We start from the raw sequence: 17,603 nt of genomic DNA, 5'->3' as shown, positions 1-17,603 counted from the left end.
TCTAGTAAATGATGAGGAAGACTTGGAAGCTCTGGTATACCAGGGAGGTAGAAAGAGAACATCTCCTTGGGTGTACTCGTCACTTGATCGTGTAGTGAGTCTACTGCGGTTGGGGTCGTCCCATGAGACCGACACCCACGAGTCATACAGCCCCCGACTTCGACAATGAAAAAAAGGTCCATGAATCGTACATCCCACTAGTCATACAGCCCATGAGTTCGACACTTGACAAATAAGGCTCATGCGTTCGACACTACATAAAACAGCCCGCGACTTCGACATTACAACTCTGGGCTTAACTCATAGGCCTTGTTTGCTTAGAGTCGAACTCATGGGCTGTATGATTCATGGGTGTCGAACTCGTGACGTGTACCCCTGCGGTCGATTACCTGTCGAAGAATCGTCCAGAAAGCCTTACGGCGGAGGCGGAGTGTGAGCTCCTCCCCCGACACGGCGAAAGCACTCCCAGTCACCGTGTTGCAGATGAAGAGAAGCCCACCCAGTGCCAGGAACATCAACGACCAAAAGATGGCTTCCTCTTGGAGCTCGTCCGGCGGGAGGCTAAAGATCTGCGCGGTTAGCATGGTTTGTTCGAGAGCAGAAAATGTGATACTTTTAACATCAACAATCAATATATTTGTATATTTGTATGAAGCATACCCTTCGTATTGTATTGCATCTCTACAACGATTCAAAAGGAAGTCATTATTACCACAGGAAAAGGCATTTGAAAATTAAAGATTTAAAAGAGAAACTGTCAAATTGTTTTTTTTTCTCATTGATAAACAAGAATATCGCTTTTTGCTGGGATCCCTTTATTTTTCTTTTTTACAACTGTCTATGATATTCATATTCTCTCATTTTTTTTTTGGTCAGTGTTGCATCTTTGCTTAATAACTATAATTCAAGGAAAGCATGCATCACTAGTAGGATACCAACAGTAAATCAACGTGAGACAATGTTCTACGGATCTGCCAAACATGTATCTTATTAAACTGAAATTCTGCGCAGGGATCTTTTTCCGGATATAATCAAAATTCCGTGAATAAGGTCATATTGTGCGCATGCGTTAAATCCGCCACTGAATATTTTCCGTATTCCGTGATATGACGTCATGATATTACACAGCTAGCTGCGCGTGTACGTTTGCGCGCATAAGGCATAAGTCATGCAGCTCGCGAGACGTAAGTCAACATGGCTGATGCTCCAGTCACACAGTGCTTTACGATGGGTTACGTCCGCCGCGGATAGATACGGATGAGTGGACGCAGGGGGACGCAGCGTGGACGCAGGCATCCGCAGGGACGTATGTAGACGTAACTGTCCGTAACTCATCCGTAAAGAAACGCAAAATGACGGCGCCAAGCCTGCGAAATTTTGAAATGTTCAAAATTTCGCAGAGGGACTCCACGGATGCAAACTTACGCAAGTAACCGTAACCAAACGTAACTATCCGTAACTGAACATAACTACCCGTAGCTTGGACGCAGACCATCCGCAAAAATTTTACCTCCCGTCCGTTTGCGTTTGTTTACGTCCACCGTAAGTATCCGAAATTAACCGCAAGTTAACGTATCACAACACTTTCGTCCGCTTACGGATATTTGCGGACATGCAGTCACGGATGCTGAGGACGATTACGTCCTTCAACGTTTTCTGTTTTCCACTCACATGGGAACACAGAGACTCGTGGGAAGCCACACAATTCGTGTTGCCAAGCTGCAGGGCATTTACCTGGAGGAATGCTACGACACAGTCGGAGCGGTGGAGAGGCAGAACCGCATGGTCAAAATTAATTATGAAATTTCTCCCACAAATGGTCATTTTTTAAGTGGCACCCATATACACATGACATCGGTTGACCCTTGGTGCTGAACTTTTTTTCTTGCACTCTTCGAATGTATATTTTTCGAAAAAGGCAATATTTTGGGTAGGGGATGGGGTGACAGCATTTTATTCACTTTTCTGGCCGGGGAAGGTGTGGGACAGCGATAAACCATACAAAATGAGAACGAATTTAGTATTTCTCTGTAGTCTTACCCACTTTACACTCCATGGAATGTGTATTGCATTTTTATATAAATGCAAACAGAAGAAAACTGACCAGAAATGAATATAAATCATTAGTGGAAAAATGAGCAAAGAAAATGGGATTCCATCGGGATAGGAACCCGAGACCTCCGGATTGCTAGCCCGGTGGAATCCCAATTTCTTTGCTCATTTTTCCACTTACTATATATATATATATATATATATATATATATATATATATATATATATATATGTGTGTGTGTGTGTGTGTGTGTGTGTGTGTGTGTGTGTGTGTGTGTGTGACCGTGCACCTCAAAACAAACAAAAAGTCGCCAGACATGAATTTTCAGTTAAGACCATATTCTGAAAGAGCAGACTTTAAGCTTTAAAATTATGTATAACTTAAATCAAATGGACTCTCCTAACCTATCTAAATATTGGAAAGAAAGCACAAACTCAGGAAAAGTGTAAACTGAGAAAAGAGGCTCTGAAGTACAATGTCTATTCAAGCGGTTAATCCTTACCAAACCGTGCTGGCTGTGCGATGAATGGGACAAAAAAAACAGGAAGTAAACCACCAGAGTAACAACAATGAAGGGATTATCAAATTAAACTGAAATTAAGCATGCCTCATTAACACATTCTGTCCATAATTAATGCCAACTTTTAAAGCAGTAGCACTATCCTTTCAAAATTTATTAGAGTTGAAAGTGCAGAGTGTGGACAAGGTTTTTCAGAAGTGAAAAAGGGATTCTAAAGACACACATAATCACACAATTCTACCAAAAATGTTCGAGATAAATTGCTAAAAAACACACTTTCCTGTCCAGTTTTTGAGACCAAATTTTAGCATAATGTAGAAGAAGACCTGCTCTTTTAGGAAATATGGAAAAGTCAAGTTCGGCTAGGTTGACCCATTTCACTTATTTTCAGTCCTCACGCAAAATCAGTGTGTGCGACTTTATGTTCGTTTTGAGGTGCACGGTCACACATATATATATATATATATATATATATATATATATATATATATATATATATATGTGACCGTGCATATATCAGTACTCGACACTAACGGTGGCCCGGTGGCCCGGGGCCACTAAAAATGAAAGGCGGGCCACCAAAATTTTTTGAAAAGTGTCATTTATTTATGTTAAGATGTTGCAACCCATGTGCCTGTCAATAAATATTCATACTTCGTCTTACCATTCAGCAGTCAAATTTGTTTAAAGGATGGATGAAAAGGACTGAATGAGTGCCTGAGAGTGAGTGTTGCGAGTTTGTTGAGGTTTATTTATGAGTGGACATGTCCAGCTTCCAATTCTTACTATGATAAAACTTAAATATTTGACTTATCAAAAAAAAAACAACAACAACAGGAATTTTAATGTTTTTTAGTGTATTTTGGGGGCCACCAAATTTTTCTCTCGGGCCACCAAAAATGTGAAATTAATGATTTTGGTGGCCCCATCGGGCCACCAAATAAAAAAGTTAGTGTGGAGCCCTGTGTGTGTATATATATATATATATATATATATATATATATATATGATTATATATAATTATGTATATAATACATATATATGTATATATATATATATACACATATGTATATATATATATATATATATATATATATATATATATATTATATATATATGAATATATATTGTACTTGGGTGTGGGAGGGGTGTTTGAAAGTCCTTATGTCTTTCTTTTCTGGAAATTTGATAAGCATTGCTTTATTATAAAAATTTCCATAACATAACACAGTAAGTCATGAATATCGCTGCACAATGACAGCGTAACCACAGTTTGTCTATTCCATGACTGTAAGTAATATTTTCTTACTCTAATGTCTAACTTATCGATCTATATTGTATTTCATTTGTGGCATAATTATGTTATGTCTTTACATTTATGATGTTTATTCATATCTGAGTTGCATAGATAAAATTCAAACTTCAAGTTCAAAATTTCATATATCTTTTATTACCGTAAAGCAAGTTGAAAGGAATACGTTTTTTTTTTTTTTTCACAACTTGTACTTACTTCAATTTCAGTTTTCCCAAGTGTACAATATAAGCAGTCCAATATGTGATAACCCTGCTGTCATAATACATTGACTTTGCAGGGATCGTCAGAGAAAACCATATTGTCCATAATTATTTATAACAATCTGTAACTATCCGTAACTATCCGAAAATATCCGCAACTCTCCGCAAGTGTTCAGAACTATTACGTGCCAATTCGTAAGAATATCCGCAAGTGGACGCAAGTATTCGCATCTGGTCGTATCTGTCCGTATCGCCCGCATTTTTTCCCCGTATGTTTTGTACAAATTTTCTGGTGACGGCAAAGGATCCGCGGGAGTCCGCAGAAAAAAATGACTTTTTTGGACGTAACGCCGGACGCAGAGCATTATGTGACTGGGGCCTGACAGCCGACGATTTCAACATTATTCACGTGAGGAAAATCAGCGAGAAGAAGGTTAGCCTGTGTAACTTTACCAATGAGATTACACTACAGAATTCATGTAGATCTACACTTCAAAAGATACAATCTTTACCCCCTGCTTGTTCTTACGAAATACGGGAAATATCTACGGTCTGGTGCCATATTCCATTCGGCCTCCGGCCTCATGGAATATGGCACCAGACCGTAGATATTTGCCCGTATTTCGTAAGAGCAAGCAGGGGGTAAGTAATATTGTATTTAGGTTTCGTGGCACAAGACTTTCTGCATGCATAATTATAATTGCACCTTTTGCATGAGAGACAAGGCGTTACCACGTTTTATGGGGAGGGCTGTGGGTTGGGGAGCGAGTAATGGCAGTCGGGATGGGAGAGTTAACAATTATTTTCACGGGCTTCTTGTTATGTTGTTTTAGTTGATGTAATGATGTATCAATACTGTGTTTGTATATGATATTATTATCTTATGCGTATTATTGTTATAGAATGTGTATGTGTCTGTATTTACTTATATTAGTTTCATAGTCAGGAGTTTCAAAATGTGATTATTCATCTAAAGTTGGACCACTCGGAAGACCAGCACGACCATGAAGGCTGAGCTGAGCAGGGCAATCCATCCGTTTATCTTCTGTTTTATATCCCAGTAGTATTGTATCATTGTTACTTTGTGATTTTACGATGAATAAACAAACAAACAAACAAACAAACAAACAAACAAACGAAACATTAAAGACTTGGGTCGTCATCGACCTCTTTTTTTGCAACTCACCGCAATGACCTCACTGAAGAGGATGGCGAAGGCAGGGTAAGCGATTCCCTGGATACCAGCGAAGATGCAGCCAACGAGGATGACGTGCCACTCGGGACCATTCAGCGTCAGGATCTCCATGTAACCGACTTGCCGGACACCTTCCTCCTCCGCCTCCTCTTCCTGTTACCATGGTTACAGCGAGAAAGCGAGGGCAAAAACAAAAATGGCAACAAGGTAAGGCACGCAGCAATTAAAGTGAGCAAACAAGGTTGTAGGCATAACACGGTGTATATCCCCCATAGAGTGTCTAGACCAAAGTGGCGAACTATTGGTCATATCCATGGTAGCCCCTTCCATGCTAGCGTTGTTCCTCCAAGGGGAACCTGTTACGATTATTACCCAAGCATTGGAAGATATTTATCTACACTCCTAGGTCGAAAGGAACATCAAAATTGTATGTATAAACAAAAAGCCCAAGGACGTAAGCCGAAAAATAAAAGTTACAAAATATACTCTGTTTAAGTACAGACAAAAAAAAAATCTCAGTTATTATGACAAGTTAGTGCGAGACGTAGGCATTGTGTACTAACAGAAATTTGATATAATCAGGTAAAATAATTAGCGAAGAAAATGTGCGAAATTGCTTTTGAAAATGCGGTGTCCAAAATTTACCTCCTCCTTCTCACTCTTCCCGCTGCTGGCGGAAGAGATCTGGCGGGAAAGTTTCTGCGAACTCTGGCGAGACACTTGGCGGGGAAGCGGACTCTTGACAGATGCCTGTCTCTCCTTTGACGTCGCAGACGACTCTCCTGTTATCGATAATTATCCATTTATAGATTTCGAGAATCATCATTGCAATACAGTTGATTACAGAATAAGTGAAAGAATACAAAGTGAGCCAACAACGACATAAGACAATCGTCATTCTAGACTTTTCCTCGGCTAAAATATAATGCTTGCTGCACCATGTCGAATAAATGATAATAGTAATAATGATAATGATGATGTTGCTGAACAAATTTTCGTCGCTTGCCCGGAAGAAGGGAACGAGCGCGCGAATACGCGTAAAAATAGATTTCGAGAAAAGACCTGCATGAGGTAAGATCATAAGCAATATCATAAAATTTGTAGATTATTCATTATAGCCACTTTAGCTAGTACCAAATTGGAATATTATCTGTTCACTTGTGAATTTTCAGCAGTATTGATATTCAAATATCAAAGATATAGTCAAGTGAAACTTTAAATTGTGATTTTCTCGAAATCTATTTTTACGCGTATTCGCGCGCTCGTTCCCTTCTTCCGGGCAAGCGACGTGATGATGATGATGATGACAACAATAATAACATGAGCAATAATAATGCTAATGATGATAATACTAATAACAATAATGATAATAATAATAATAATAATAATAATAATAATAATAATAATAATAATAATAATAAAACTTGTAATAATTTTTCTGTCCATCCGCTTACCGGCGCCATCCAAAGCTTGAAGCGTGACCAGCTGTTTGTAGACACCACCTCTCTTCATCAACTCGGCGTGGTTTCCGAATTCCGCAATGGTTCCGTTGTCGAATGCGTAGATGACGTCCGCATTCTGGATTGTGGTGAGACGGTGAGCGATGACGATAGTGGTGCGACCTTCCGATGCCTGAAAATAGTAGCAGCAGTTTAAGTACAGATAAGATGATAGCTATGTAGTGTATATAATGGGAGCGACACTGATTTTAACAACTGCGGTAGTAATGACCATTGTAAAAAAAAAATGATTAAGTAATGAAGATAATAACATAATTGCGGTCATCGTTATCATTCACATTGTATCATCTTTAAAGGCGCATTTGGAAAGGAAGAAAAGCGAGAGAAGATATTTGATATGCTACAGCCATCGATAAAATATGTTTAAAGGGATCGCATAGTCTTGGTTAAGACTTAACTTCAGGCATTTATCATTTCTGGTGAGTTAGTGAGAAACCTCTTATGAAATATGAAAGAGCATGTAATTCCAAGAGTGATTCAATGTTTATTCGATGAAAATTGGTTTCGAAATGGCCGAGATATCCAAAACAATGTGATCCTAATAAAGTGTGGGACTTACATTTTATTACGATTTCTTTTGTTTTATTTTGTTTTTGGATGTTTCAACTATTCCAAACCCGATTTTTATCAAATAAACGTTGAATTTCTCTTAAAATGATTAAGTCTGCACTCTTTCATAAGTGTGTACTATATCATAAGTGTTTTCTTGGTATCTCGCAAAAAGTTAAAAGCCCAATTCTCATCTCCACCAATACTGTGCCATCCCTTTAAGCTATACAGTTGCCCATTTTCACTTTGGATTCATTCGTTAGTTTTGTTTTTGATTCGCGCGAAAGATGCACCTAATGTACCTTCCGTGGGTGGCATATCTTTGAATATTACTCCACGCTCGCTCCTTACACATCCTTCCAATATATTCTGCATTCTGCAGTGTCTATAGTCTTTAAGAAGCCAAAAATTTCATCGACAGTAACAATGGTCCTACCTTGTCCAGAGCTTGCTGCACGACTTGCTCGCTCTCCCTGTCCAGGGCTGACGTGGCTTCGTCCAGGAGTAGAATGGGCGGGTTTCTCACCAGCGCGCGGGCGATAGCGACTCTCTGCTTCTGTCCCCCAGACAGCTGGGCGCCGCGCTCTCCGACCATGGTGTTATAGCCCTGCAATGTGGTAGAATCATGAAGAAAAATGAAAGTAAAGGACATTGACCATTTCGTTTATGGATCCAACGCTAAAACGCATCGCTAGGGAAGTATTGAAAAAAATGAGAGACGTAGAAAAAAAGACCCCAATCCTAAAGATAGATAACAAACATGGAAATTGAGCGCAATCAGGCTATTGAGAGGGTAAAAGCTGGTTATATGACCGTTATTTGAGAACAAACATAAAACCAATCACATAATTCATGTCCCAATTTTAAGACACAAAAAGACAAAAAAGTAAACATTTTTTACAAATTAAGAAACATTCACTGATGACTTGAATTTGCTGTTATATACAAACATCAGAGGCCTACAATCAACTTCTTAATTTTAACAACTATGACAAGCGAGACTGATAGATTTCTTATAACCTGTCTCAGCAGATTTAAAGTAGGCCCTACATGTACGTAGGCGGTTATTTCACTATAAATCAATAAACTGTCAGTACAATGTGTCTCATGGATTTGTCCCAGCCGGTAGCAAGATCCAAAGGACCCGGATTCGATTCCCGAGTCGAATAACTGGGCCATGTTGCGTGTAATAATACATTCTCTCAGTAGAAGGAAAAACGCTCTGTTCATCTGAGTCGGATGGAACATAAAAAAGAGGTCCCGTGTGTGAGAGAGAATAACAACTCACGCACGTAAAAGATCCTGCTTCGTTCATTCATGACAAAGAGTAGGGTGCATTACCCAATGAGGTGGTGGTCCCGCCTCACATCCAAATGGACCCCATTGAAGACCAGCTAGTGCAGCTGCAGGACCTGCATAGGGGCTATCCAGCCATCTCATCAAATGGAAAATGACACAACACCCCATCCCACCCCCACCCCCACCCCCCACCCCCCCCCCCCAAAAAAAAAAGAAGTGGTGGAGATCGTCACCTTGGGAAGTTTAGAGATGAAGTCGTGGGCGTTGGCCATCTTGGTTGCCTGGACGATCTCCTCCTTCGTCACGCCTTCGCGGCCGTAAGCGATGTTCTCCTCGATGCTGCAGTTGAAGAGGATGGGCTCCTGGCTGACCACGCCGATTTTCTCTCGGAGCCATCGGAGGTTCAGTTCGGTGATCTCGCGTCCGTCAACCAGAATCTGACAATAGTTCAAAAGACTAGTTAAAGTCATTGTCTTCTTTCATATGTATCCTTTGGCAGATCGAAGAGAATCATCTCTCATAATTGTCACCATTCATGTCATGAGAAATAATATTCTAATCGTACCCATTTTCTGCTCAAAAAGAAGAAAAAAACATCCACAACAAGTTAACGCTATTTGAACTTGGATTGATGCAGAGACGTTTCTTGAATATAGTCAACTTCTGCAAATCTACCTCTGATATAGTCACAGATTATAAATGTTAATACCGCTGTCAGACAAATTTGATTTAATTGCAGATTTAATGGTGCGCTATCCCCTCCCCGCAAAAAGAAAAAAAAATAGACAAAGAAACTAGAAACGTCGCTATGGCGACTGGTATGCCTCCGCCATAATGCATAATTTTCCTAATAGCTCTATAGTATGTCTTGACAATGTGTGATGACAGTTTAACATAATTAGCAAAATATTGAAATGACACGATTGTCACAAATGTGTTTGAATGTTCACTTTCCTTGAACTAGGTTTAATTGGGTGAATGGCTACACTTTCTAAAAGAGCATTTATTTGGAGATTTTAGGATTTTTACTTGATTTTTGACTCCTTATAAGTTTTATGAATTTAGTAATTTTCAAAGGATGGAGAAAAAGTTTGATATCAGTATTAAATAGTTAATTGTTAGCATTTTAACCTGGCCTTTGGCCCTTGACCTTTGACCCTATGACCCTAATATTCCCAAGAGAATCACTGTCAGGCAGAACATGCATAAATATGTATTAAGTTTTATGATGATACCTTGAGTCACTTTCGAGATATGGAGAAAGAAGTGATATTTACCACTTTCACATGACCTTTGATATTTTGACCGTTGACCTTTTTGGCAAAAGACTCCCCAGAGAATCTCTATTGTGTAATACATGTATACACTTAGTTTCAAGAAAAGTACTGCAAGCATTGCATGAATATGAGGGGAAAAAGTGAAATTTTGAGGAATTAACCTTGACTGTTGACCCCTGACCTTTGACCCATGACCCTAAAATTCCCTAGATAATCACTTCAAACCAGGACATGAATATGTACCAAGTTCCATGACGATACCTTGAACCACTTCCGAGATATGGAAAAAAAGGACATTTTAACATTGTCATTTTACCTTTGACCTTTGACCTCATGACCCTTAAATCTGTCTAGAGAATCTTCATTTGGTAGTACATGAATACACTTACTCTCTAAAAAAATCGAGTGAAAATTTTCACTCTAAAAAGAGTGAATACAAAAAAGAGTGAATTTGGAGAGAAATTGGAGTGAATTTTGAGTGAAAATGCTCATTTTCACTCATTTTGGAGTGACGTCAGGGATCACTCCAAAATCTTCGAGTGATCCCTGACGTCACTCCAAAATGAGTGAAAATGAGCATTTTCACTCAAAATTCACTCCAATTTCACTCCAAATTCACTCTTTTTTGTATTCACTCTTTTTAGAGTGAAAATTTTCACTCGATTTTTTTAGAGAGTAAGTTTCAAGAAAATACCTTCAGGCATTGCATAGATATGGGGGAAATAGTGAAATTTTGAGCATTTGACCTTGACTTTTTGACCTTTGACTCTAAGCTTGTGCACCCAAAAGTTGATAGGCACAACTTCGCCTACTCATACACACACATGCCAAGTTTCATTAGGATACCTCAAACGATTTTTTTAGTTACGCTGTTCACAAAATTGATTACGGACGGACGGACGGACGGACGGAAGGACGGACAACCCGAAAACGTAATGCCTCTGGCGACACTTCGTGGCAAAGGCATAAAAACATGAAAAAGGAGAAGAGTATTGTAAACACGTAAATTTAAAACACTGGTAGAATTTATGTTGTCACCCGTCAAAAGCACGCTGTCGCGTTTGATATCACATCATTTCAATTATTTTTCCATTTCTAACAAAATCATGATAATTAAATCATTAACACCATAATCATGATTATTCTTTTGAATACAAAAAATATATGTAAATCTACATGTGTATATGAACTTCTTACCCGTCCTGCATCCTTGTCGTAAAACCTGAGCAGCAGGTTGATGGTGGTAGATTTGCCACACCCACTGGACCCCACCAGGGCCACGGTCTGTCCCTTCCGGATGCTGAGATCCACGCCCTTGAAGATCGGGACGTCGGGTCGAGTAGGGTAGGTGAAATGCACCCCTTGGAACTCGATGTTACCAGTTATCTCGGCCGGCTTTTCACCCTTGGTAGATCGGGTATCTATTTCCGGATCCTGGAAAGATGCGATACGCCTAACACATGTAACACCACTGTCTAAAATATGTAGTAGCATTCCGATGAGGAATAATGAAAATCTGATCGGATCTAAGTAAGTAAGAACTGAGAAGTAAAATCGACAAATTGCCACTGTTATATATAGGCACACATTATCTCATATTCCGCTAAAAGTTATTAGGGAACATTAATTTACATCATTAGCTAGAATCGTTTTTTTGTAAAAAACAAAAGAGTTGAGACAATGGATCATGATATGTATCTTAAAGGTAAATTCTACACCAAAGTTGCTTTAGAAAGATCTCTGTTGAATTTGGGTTGGGGGTATTGGTGTTTTTTTTTTCCGTATTCATTAATATCATAATTTCGTACAAATGGCAAGAGAAAGTAGGGATGATTTCAATTGAAATGGAAAAAAAAAAATATTAGGGGGCTTTATGATTGAGGATGGTTGGCAGTATAAAATTACGACTTCCACTATCCGTCGCAGTTTACCGCGTCGATGATGTCGAAGATGGTGACAGCAGCGCCTCGGGCTGTCGTGATCGACGAGAGAGACGGACCCAGGTTCCCGATGGAGAAAGACCCCATCATGACGCAGAAAAAGACCAACATGACATCACCACCTGACAATCGCCCGTCAGCAACCAACTTGGGACCATACCTGACAAAAAATGACACTATTTTGAGATTCTTCGAAATGTTGTTTCTTGAATATTGCTCTACGTATAGATATGACCAGAGTAAAACGTGTAAACAAACACACTAAGTTATGCTATATACATGAAGAAAGAAGTTTTGTGCCGCGGACATCGTTTCATTTGTATTCTTTTTCTTTTTTATTCTTCGACGTTTGATATCCCCAATTCACAAATTGTCATTCCTTCAATTGCATATAATAAGTAAGAATTAATCTCACATCCGCATCTGGGAATCTACACCCTACAAGCAATGCTTCTATGTACATTCCTCATATTTCACATGTTATATTGTCTGAAAAGATGTACTTAACAATTCATCCATGCTTTTGTATTGTTATGTTTATGGTTTATGTATTTGTTGAAATGTGGAATATGGAACAATAAAACAAACAAACAAAAACAAACAAAATAGATATAGATAGATAGATAGACAGATAGATAGTTTTATCTACTGATTAATTGATTGATTGTTTGATTGATTGATTGATTGATTGATTGATTGATTGATTGACAGTGAACAGGCAGACATACAGAGTAATAGATAGATAGATAGATAGATAGATAGATAGATAGATAGATAGATAGATAGATAGTAGACAGACAGATAGAAAGATAGATAAATAGATTGATGGATGAATATGAGTTGTCTACAGTATACAAGCTCTGCTTTTTCCCTCAGAGCAAGGATAACGTGCTCAAGTTAGGTTTAAATTTAACTACACATGCTTTTAATTCGTTGATTACCTCGAATGTTTATAGTTCAATCAACCATGTAAGATAATTTCTATCATTCGTATACATTTTTATGATCTGTTGATGAATGAAAACATGAAACAGAAATTGAGACAAATATGCCCTAGATAGATAAATAAATAATAGATAAATAGATGGACAGATAGATAAAAAGTAGATAGATAGACAAAAAGAAAGATATAAAGAAAGATATATTAGTAGACAGATAGATAGATATACAGACATATAGAAAGATGTAAAGATAGATAGAAAGAAAAAGCCATAGACAGAAATATAAATATAGATAGATAGATAGATAGATAGACAGATATATAGGTATATAGACATAAATAGATATAAAGATATAGAGATGGATATAGATATATAGATAGATATATATAGATAGATAGATAGATAGACAGATATATAGAAAGATATAAAGATAGATAGAAATATATAGATAGATAAATAGATAGATAGACAGATCGATATCTCACCAGAATGCCAAGGAATAGGCTCCGAAGACGATGAGCATGGTAAGGCCCAAACCCAAGCCTTGGGTAACACCTTTCATGACTCCGATCTCCTTCGCCCCTTGCAGCTCGCGCTCGTACCTGTGTATGATGGGAAGTGGATTGATGAACAGATAATTGAATGCATACATGAATGAATGGATAGATAATAAATATACATAGATACACACATACATAAGTCAACAAAGAGATAATAAACATATAAATACACAAATATATGTAGATAGATTAGTAAATAGATAAGTGAATACACACATACATACATGTGTGTATTCATATCCGACTACATCGTAATAATGTTTATTTGTATGCTTTAACCCTAACCAGGCCGGGCTTTTTTGGGTGTTCTGTGGCCGGGGAGGGGTTGATTCAACCCCCCCCCCCCCGAAGATCTCGGCCGTCGATCGCGCAATCGCCATGAAATTTGGCACGTGCATTACCTGTGGCGTAATCTACTAAGCTATATAAAAAGAAATGGAAATTTTCGTCATAATGATTAATTATGCTAATATATGCATAAAATCATACATTTTGCTCTAAATCAGAAATTAAAGCACCTAGAATCCTAATTTTTGGTGAAAACATTCTTTGTAGCATTCCTAACTATATACTTGAAAAAAAAATTGGTATCAAAATCAATTTCTTATGTATTTTATTGTTTTATTAATTTCTTATGTATTTCCTTGTTTTTTCGACCTTTTGTTTCGTCATTTTGTTTCCGCAAAATTTATGACAGAACCGATTTCAAGCATAATCATGCTAAAATTAATTAGTTTCAGCCTATGAAAGTGAAAATAATCATATCTTTATGAATAAGAAGAGAAAACTCCATTTGCATAGACCTTATGCACAAAGTCACGTTTTTGAGCCATTTTCGGTCTGACAGGCATGTATAAAACGTTATGCAGCGTCGTAACGGTATGCGCGATTTTCGCGAAAATGGTGTCAAAAGATGCACGAGACATGAAAGTAAAAAGTCAGCGAACGGCGCGGTCAAAATTTTTCGCGCGGCGGAGTAGTCACGAAAAATGTCGAGGGGGGGGGGGTTGATTCAACCCCCCTCCCGGCCTTTTTAGGGTTAATGTATACATAAATAATAAAATGGACATAGAAACGAAAATAAATGTACTGAGTAGTTGTTCTTGTGTACGGTAGGAAAAAGAACAATGATTTGATGAATTTACAATCATTATCACTATTATGACACATTTATAACGTATTCGATATATAGGCCAATTCGTATTATATACTCTTTAACATACCGCTATGATGATATAGTCGGGTACCTAAGGGGGGGTCACCATGCATCCCCCCCCCCCCAGGACTCCTCGAAACTTACATTTTCAGGATCCTCATGACATACCAAAACATAATCAAGATGTTAACAGGAACGAAAAGTGGCTGTCCTAGGTGAAATTTAATATATTCTATTGTTTTTCATAATTTCTTATGTATTTCTTTGTTTTTCAACTTTTTCAACTTTTGTTTTTTCTTTGTTTTTCTATTGGAAATTGTCACTGACCACATTTCTACCATAATTAGCACAAAACTAATCAATGAAAGTGATTAATTGTAAAAATAATCAGGTTTTCATGACCGTCATGACAGAGCACCTGTTTTCCATAGGAAATGTACACAAAAGCACAAAATTGTGCCCGTTAGACTTATAGCGCGAAACTTTGAGGGGGGGGGGGGCCGGATCCCCCCCCCTCGTCCTTAAAGGGTTAATGTTGCATGAAATAAAATCAATTTTCACATAATTTCATTTTTAAGGAGGTGGTATGCTTTACTAAGTATTTATCCATGCATATCTTTCTTTTTGATAAACCGACAGTCACTTAACTTCGTGGGTGCGTTTGACATAAATGTATTTCTTCTGTTTCCACGACAACAGGGTGTGCTACACATGTATGTGCTTACATGTAGGGCCTACATAGTAGGGTACCTAAGGGGGGGGGGGTGTCACTGTGCACCCCCCCCCCGACTCCTCGAAACTTACTTGAATTTGTTTTGTTCAAGTCTCACGCAACTTTCGAGACCAAATTTGCAACTTCCCCGCATACTACCTTGTGCGAAGTCTGTCGTCCCAAAACGGGCACAATTTTGTGTGTTTGTGTACATTTCCTATGGAAAGCAGGTGCTGTGTCATGAAAGTCATGAAAACCTGATTATTTTTACAATTAATCACTTTCATTGATTGATTTTGTGCTAATTATGGTAGAAAAGTGGTCAGTGACAATTTCTGATAGAAAAACAAAGAAAAAGTAAAAGTTGAAAAAGTTGAAAAACAAAGAAATACATAAGAAATTATGAAAAACAATAGAATACATTAAATTTCACCTAGAACAGCCACTTTTCGTTCCTGTTAACATCTTGATTATGTTTTGGTATGTCATGAGGATCCTGAAAATGCAAGTTTCGAGGAGTCCTGGGGGGGGGGGGGATGCACGGTGACCCCCCCCCCCCCCTCAGGTACCCGACTAATAGATCAAGGTGTAGAAACTGCATTGCGCAAGACCTGCTAATTGATATTGAGTGACATTTAGGTCTTATTTGCTTATACGTGTAGATTTTATTTGATAGTCATTCCCCGCCCCTGCTGTGTAAGGACAATGGTAACGTCAAAGTGATGAAGTCATCGCATAAATTCCTTGATATTATGATAATGATGGCAGTGATGATGATATTGTTATTACTATCATTATTCTCATCATCAGTGCTCTTGTTCCTGCAACTGCTCGTCTTCATGATTTCACTTTAAAAATTTCCATCAGCATCATGAGTTGTAGAGTGAAACTTAAAGCCTTTCTCATGCAGACAAGGAGACGGAAACCACGCATCAGGCATCAAAGTAGACAACATTGACAGAGCTCTTCTCCTATTAGTCTCATCCCAAGTCACCTCTTCACTTCTTTCTGCTCCCCGCCAAAGGCGATGACGGTCCTCACGCACGATAACACTTCCTCCGCCACGCTGCCCGCATCGGCATACGCTTGTTGCTCCCTTTTGGCGAATGACGTCATCCTCTATATACAATGTATGTGCAAAGACCAGATTATATTATAACAGATTGCATAATCTTGATACCGGGCATCATTTCTATTTAAAGGAATAGTATATTATTGGTGGAGATGAGGATTGGACTTTAAACTTTTTTTTTTTTTTTTGAGAAATACCGAGAAATCACTTATGAAATAATACAGAACATACCATTCTAACAGGAATTCAAAGTCTATAAGAAGGAAATCGGATTCGGAATGGCTAAGAAATCCAAAAACAAAGTAAAGCAAAGCGATCCTGATAAAAGATGGATCCCACCTTTCTGTTTTGGATATGTCAGCCATTTCAAAACCAAATTTTCACCAAAGAAACGTTGAATCCCTCTTGGAAATACATGCTCTTTCATATTTCGTAAGAGGTTTCTCACTATCACACACACACACACACACACACACATACACACAAATGTTAGAAAGCTGAACTTAGGTCTCAACCAAAACTTTACGATCCCTTCAAAGGGACTTTATAGTTTTGGTTGAGACCTATACTTCAGGTTTCTAACATTTTTGGTGAGATACATCGTAATGAGAAACCTCGCATGAAATGTCAAGTGAATGTAATTCCAAGCGGGGTTCAATGTTTATTTGATGAAATGTTATATTAAAATGGGTGATATATCTAAAACAGAGCGATTCTTATTAAAAGTGTGACTCACATTTTATAATTCGATTTTCCATGATAATGAAAGACCACTTGACTAACCGCTTTCAGAAAGCAAGGGGAATAATTACTACCCTTAAAGGTAGGGGATACCTTTTACAGACCTCCCAAAATGCAGCAAAACATTAAATATGAACCTCAGGGGACTTGTTTAGGCCACTGCTGAGAAATTTGGAAGTCAACATTTATCTACAATTTGAATAATGCACAAAACTCAACTACTCAGTAGTTCTGTGTGTCAGCCACACTTAAGCCTTTTTGTTGCAGTCTTCTGTATTTTTTTTTATCTATAAACACAAATCTAAAAGTATAAAAGCTGATGTAATAACATATAGAGTGTGTGGCAAGAATGTATATAGAAATGTTTGTGAGTTTTGATGAACTTTCTTCACAAAATATACATGATGGACACACATGCAGTGCATGGGTCTGCAAAGGTAGCCTAGTAATGTACTGGAAGTTACGGTGAGCCCCGAAAAAAATTCAATTCAAAATCTAACGGTCAATAAAAATGTACTAAATGTTACCTTCCACTTTCAATACTTTATAGGAG

The 17,603-nt window shown here is 38.1% G+C and overlaps 1 protein-coding gene across 1 annotated transcript in view; it reads right to left on the bottom strand.

The window, feature by feature from the left end:
• The window catches only part of LOC140238672 (ATP-dependent translocase ABCB1-like), a 33,262-nt gene that overhangs the window by 7,769 nt on the left and 7,890 nt on the right, over positions 1 to 17,603 (bottom strand). Inside the window, exons 7-16 of the mRNA XM_072318573.1 lie at positions 16,232 to 16,356; positions 13,295 to 13,411; positions 11,860 to 12,028; positions 11,126 to 11,362; positions 8,885 to 9,088; positions 7,789 to 7,959; positions 6,738 to 6,915; positions 5,929 to 6,065; positions 5,275 to 5,436; positions 390 to 569 (exon numbers count right to left, since the gene is read on the bottom strand). Coding sequence (XP_072174674.1) covers positions 390 to 569; positions 5,275 to 5,436; positions 5,929 to 6,065; positions 6,738 to 6,915; positions 7,789 to 7,959; positions 8,885 to 9,088; positions 11,126 to 11,362; positions 11,860 to 12,028; positions 13,295 to 13,411; positions 16,232 to 16,356 — 1,680 coding nt within the window. The remainder of the gene's footprint in view (positions 1 to 389; positions 570 to 5,274; positions 5,437 to 5,928; positions 6,066 to 6,737; positions 6,916 to 7,788; positions 7,960 to 8,884; positions 9,089 to 11,125; positions 11,363 to 11,859; positions 12,029 to 13,294; positions 13,412 to 16,231; positions 16,357 to 17,603) is intronic.

This window comes from Diadema setosum, chromosome 15 (assembly GCF_964275005.1).
Source record: "Diadema setosum chromosome 15, eeDiaSeto1, whole genome shotgun sequence".
Lineage (NCBI taxonomy): Eukaryota > Metazoa > Echinodermata > Echinoidea > Diadematoida > Diadematidae > Diadema > Diadema setosum.
This window is presented reverse-complemented; position numbering and strand designations above follow the sequence as displayed.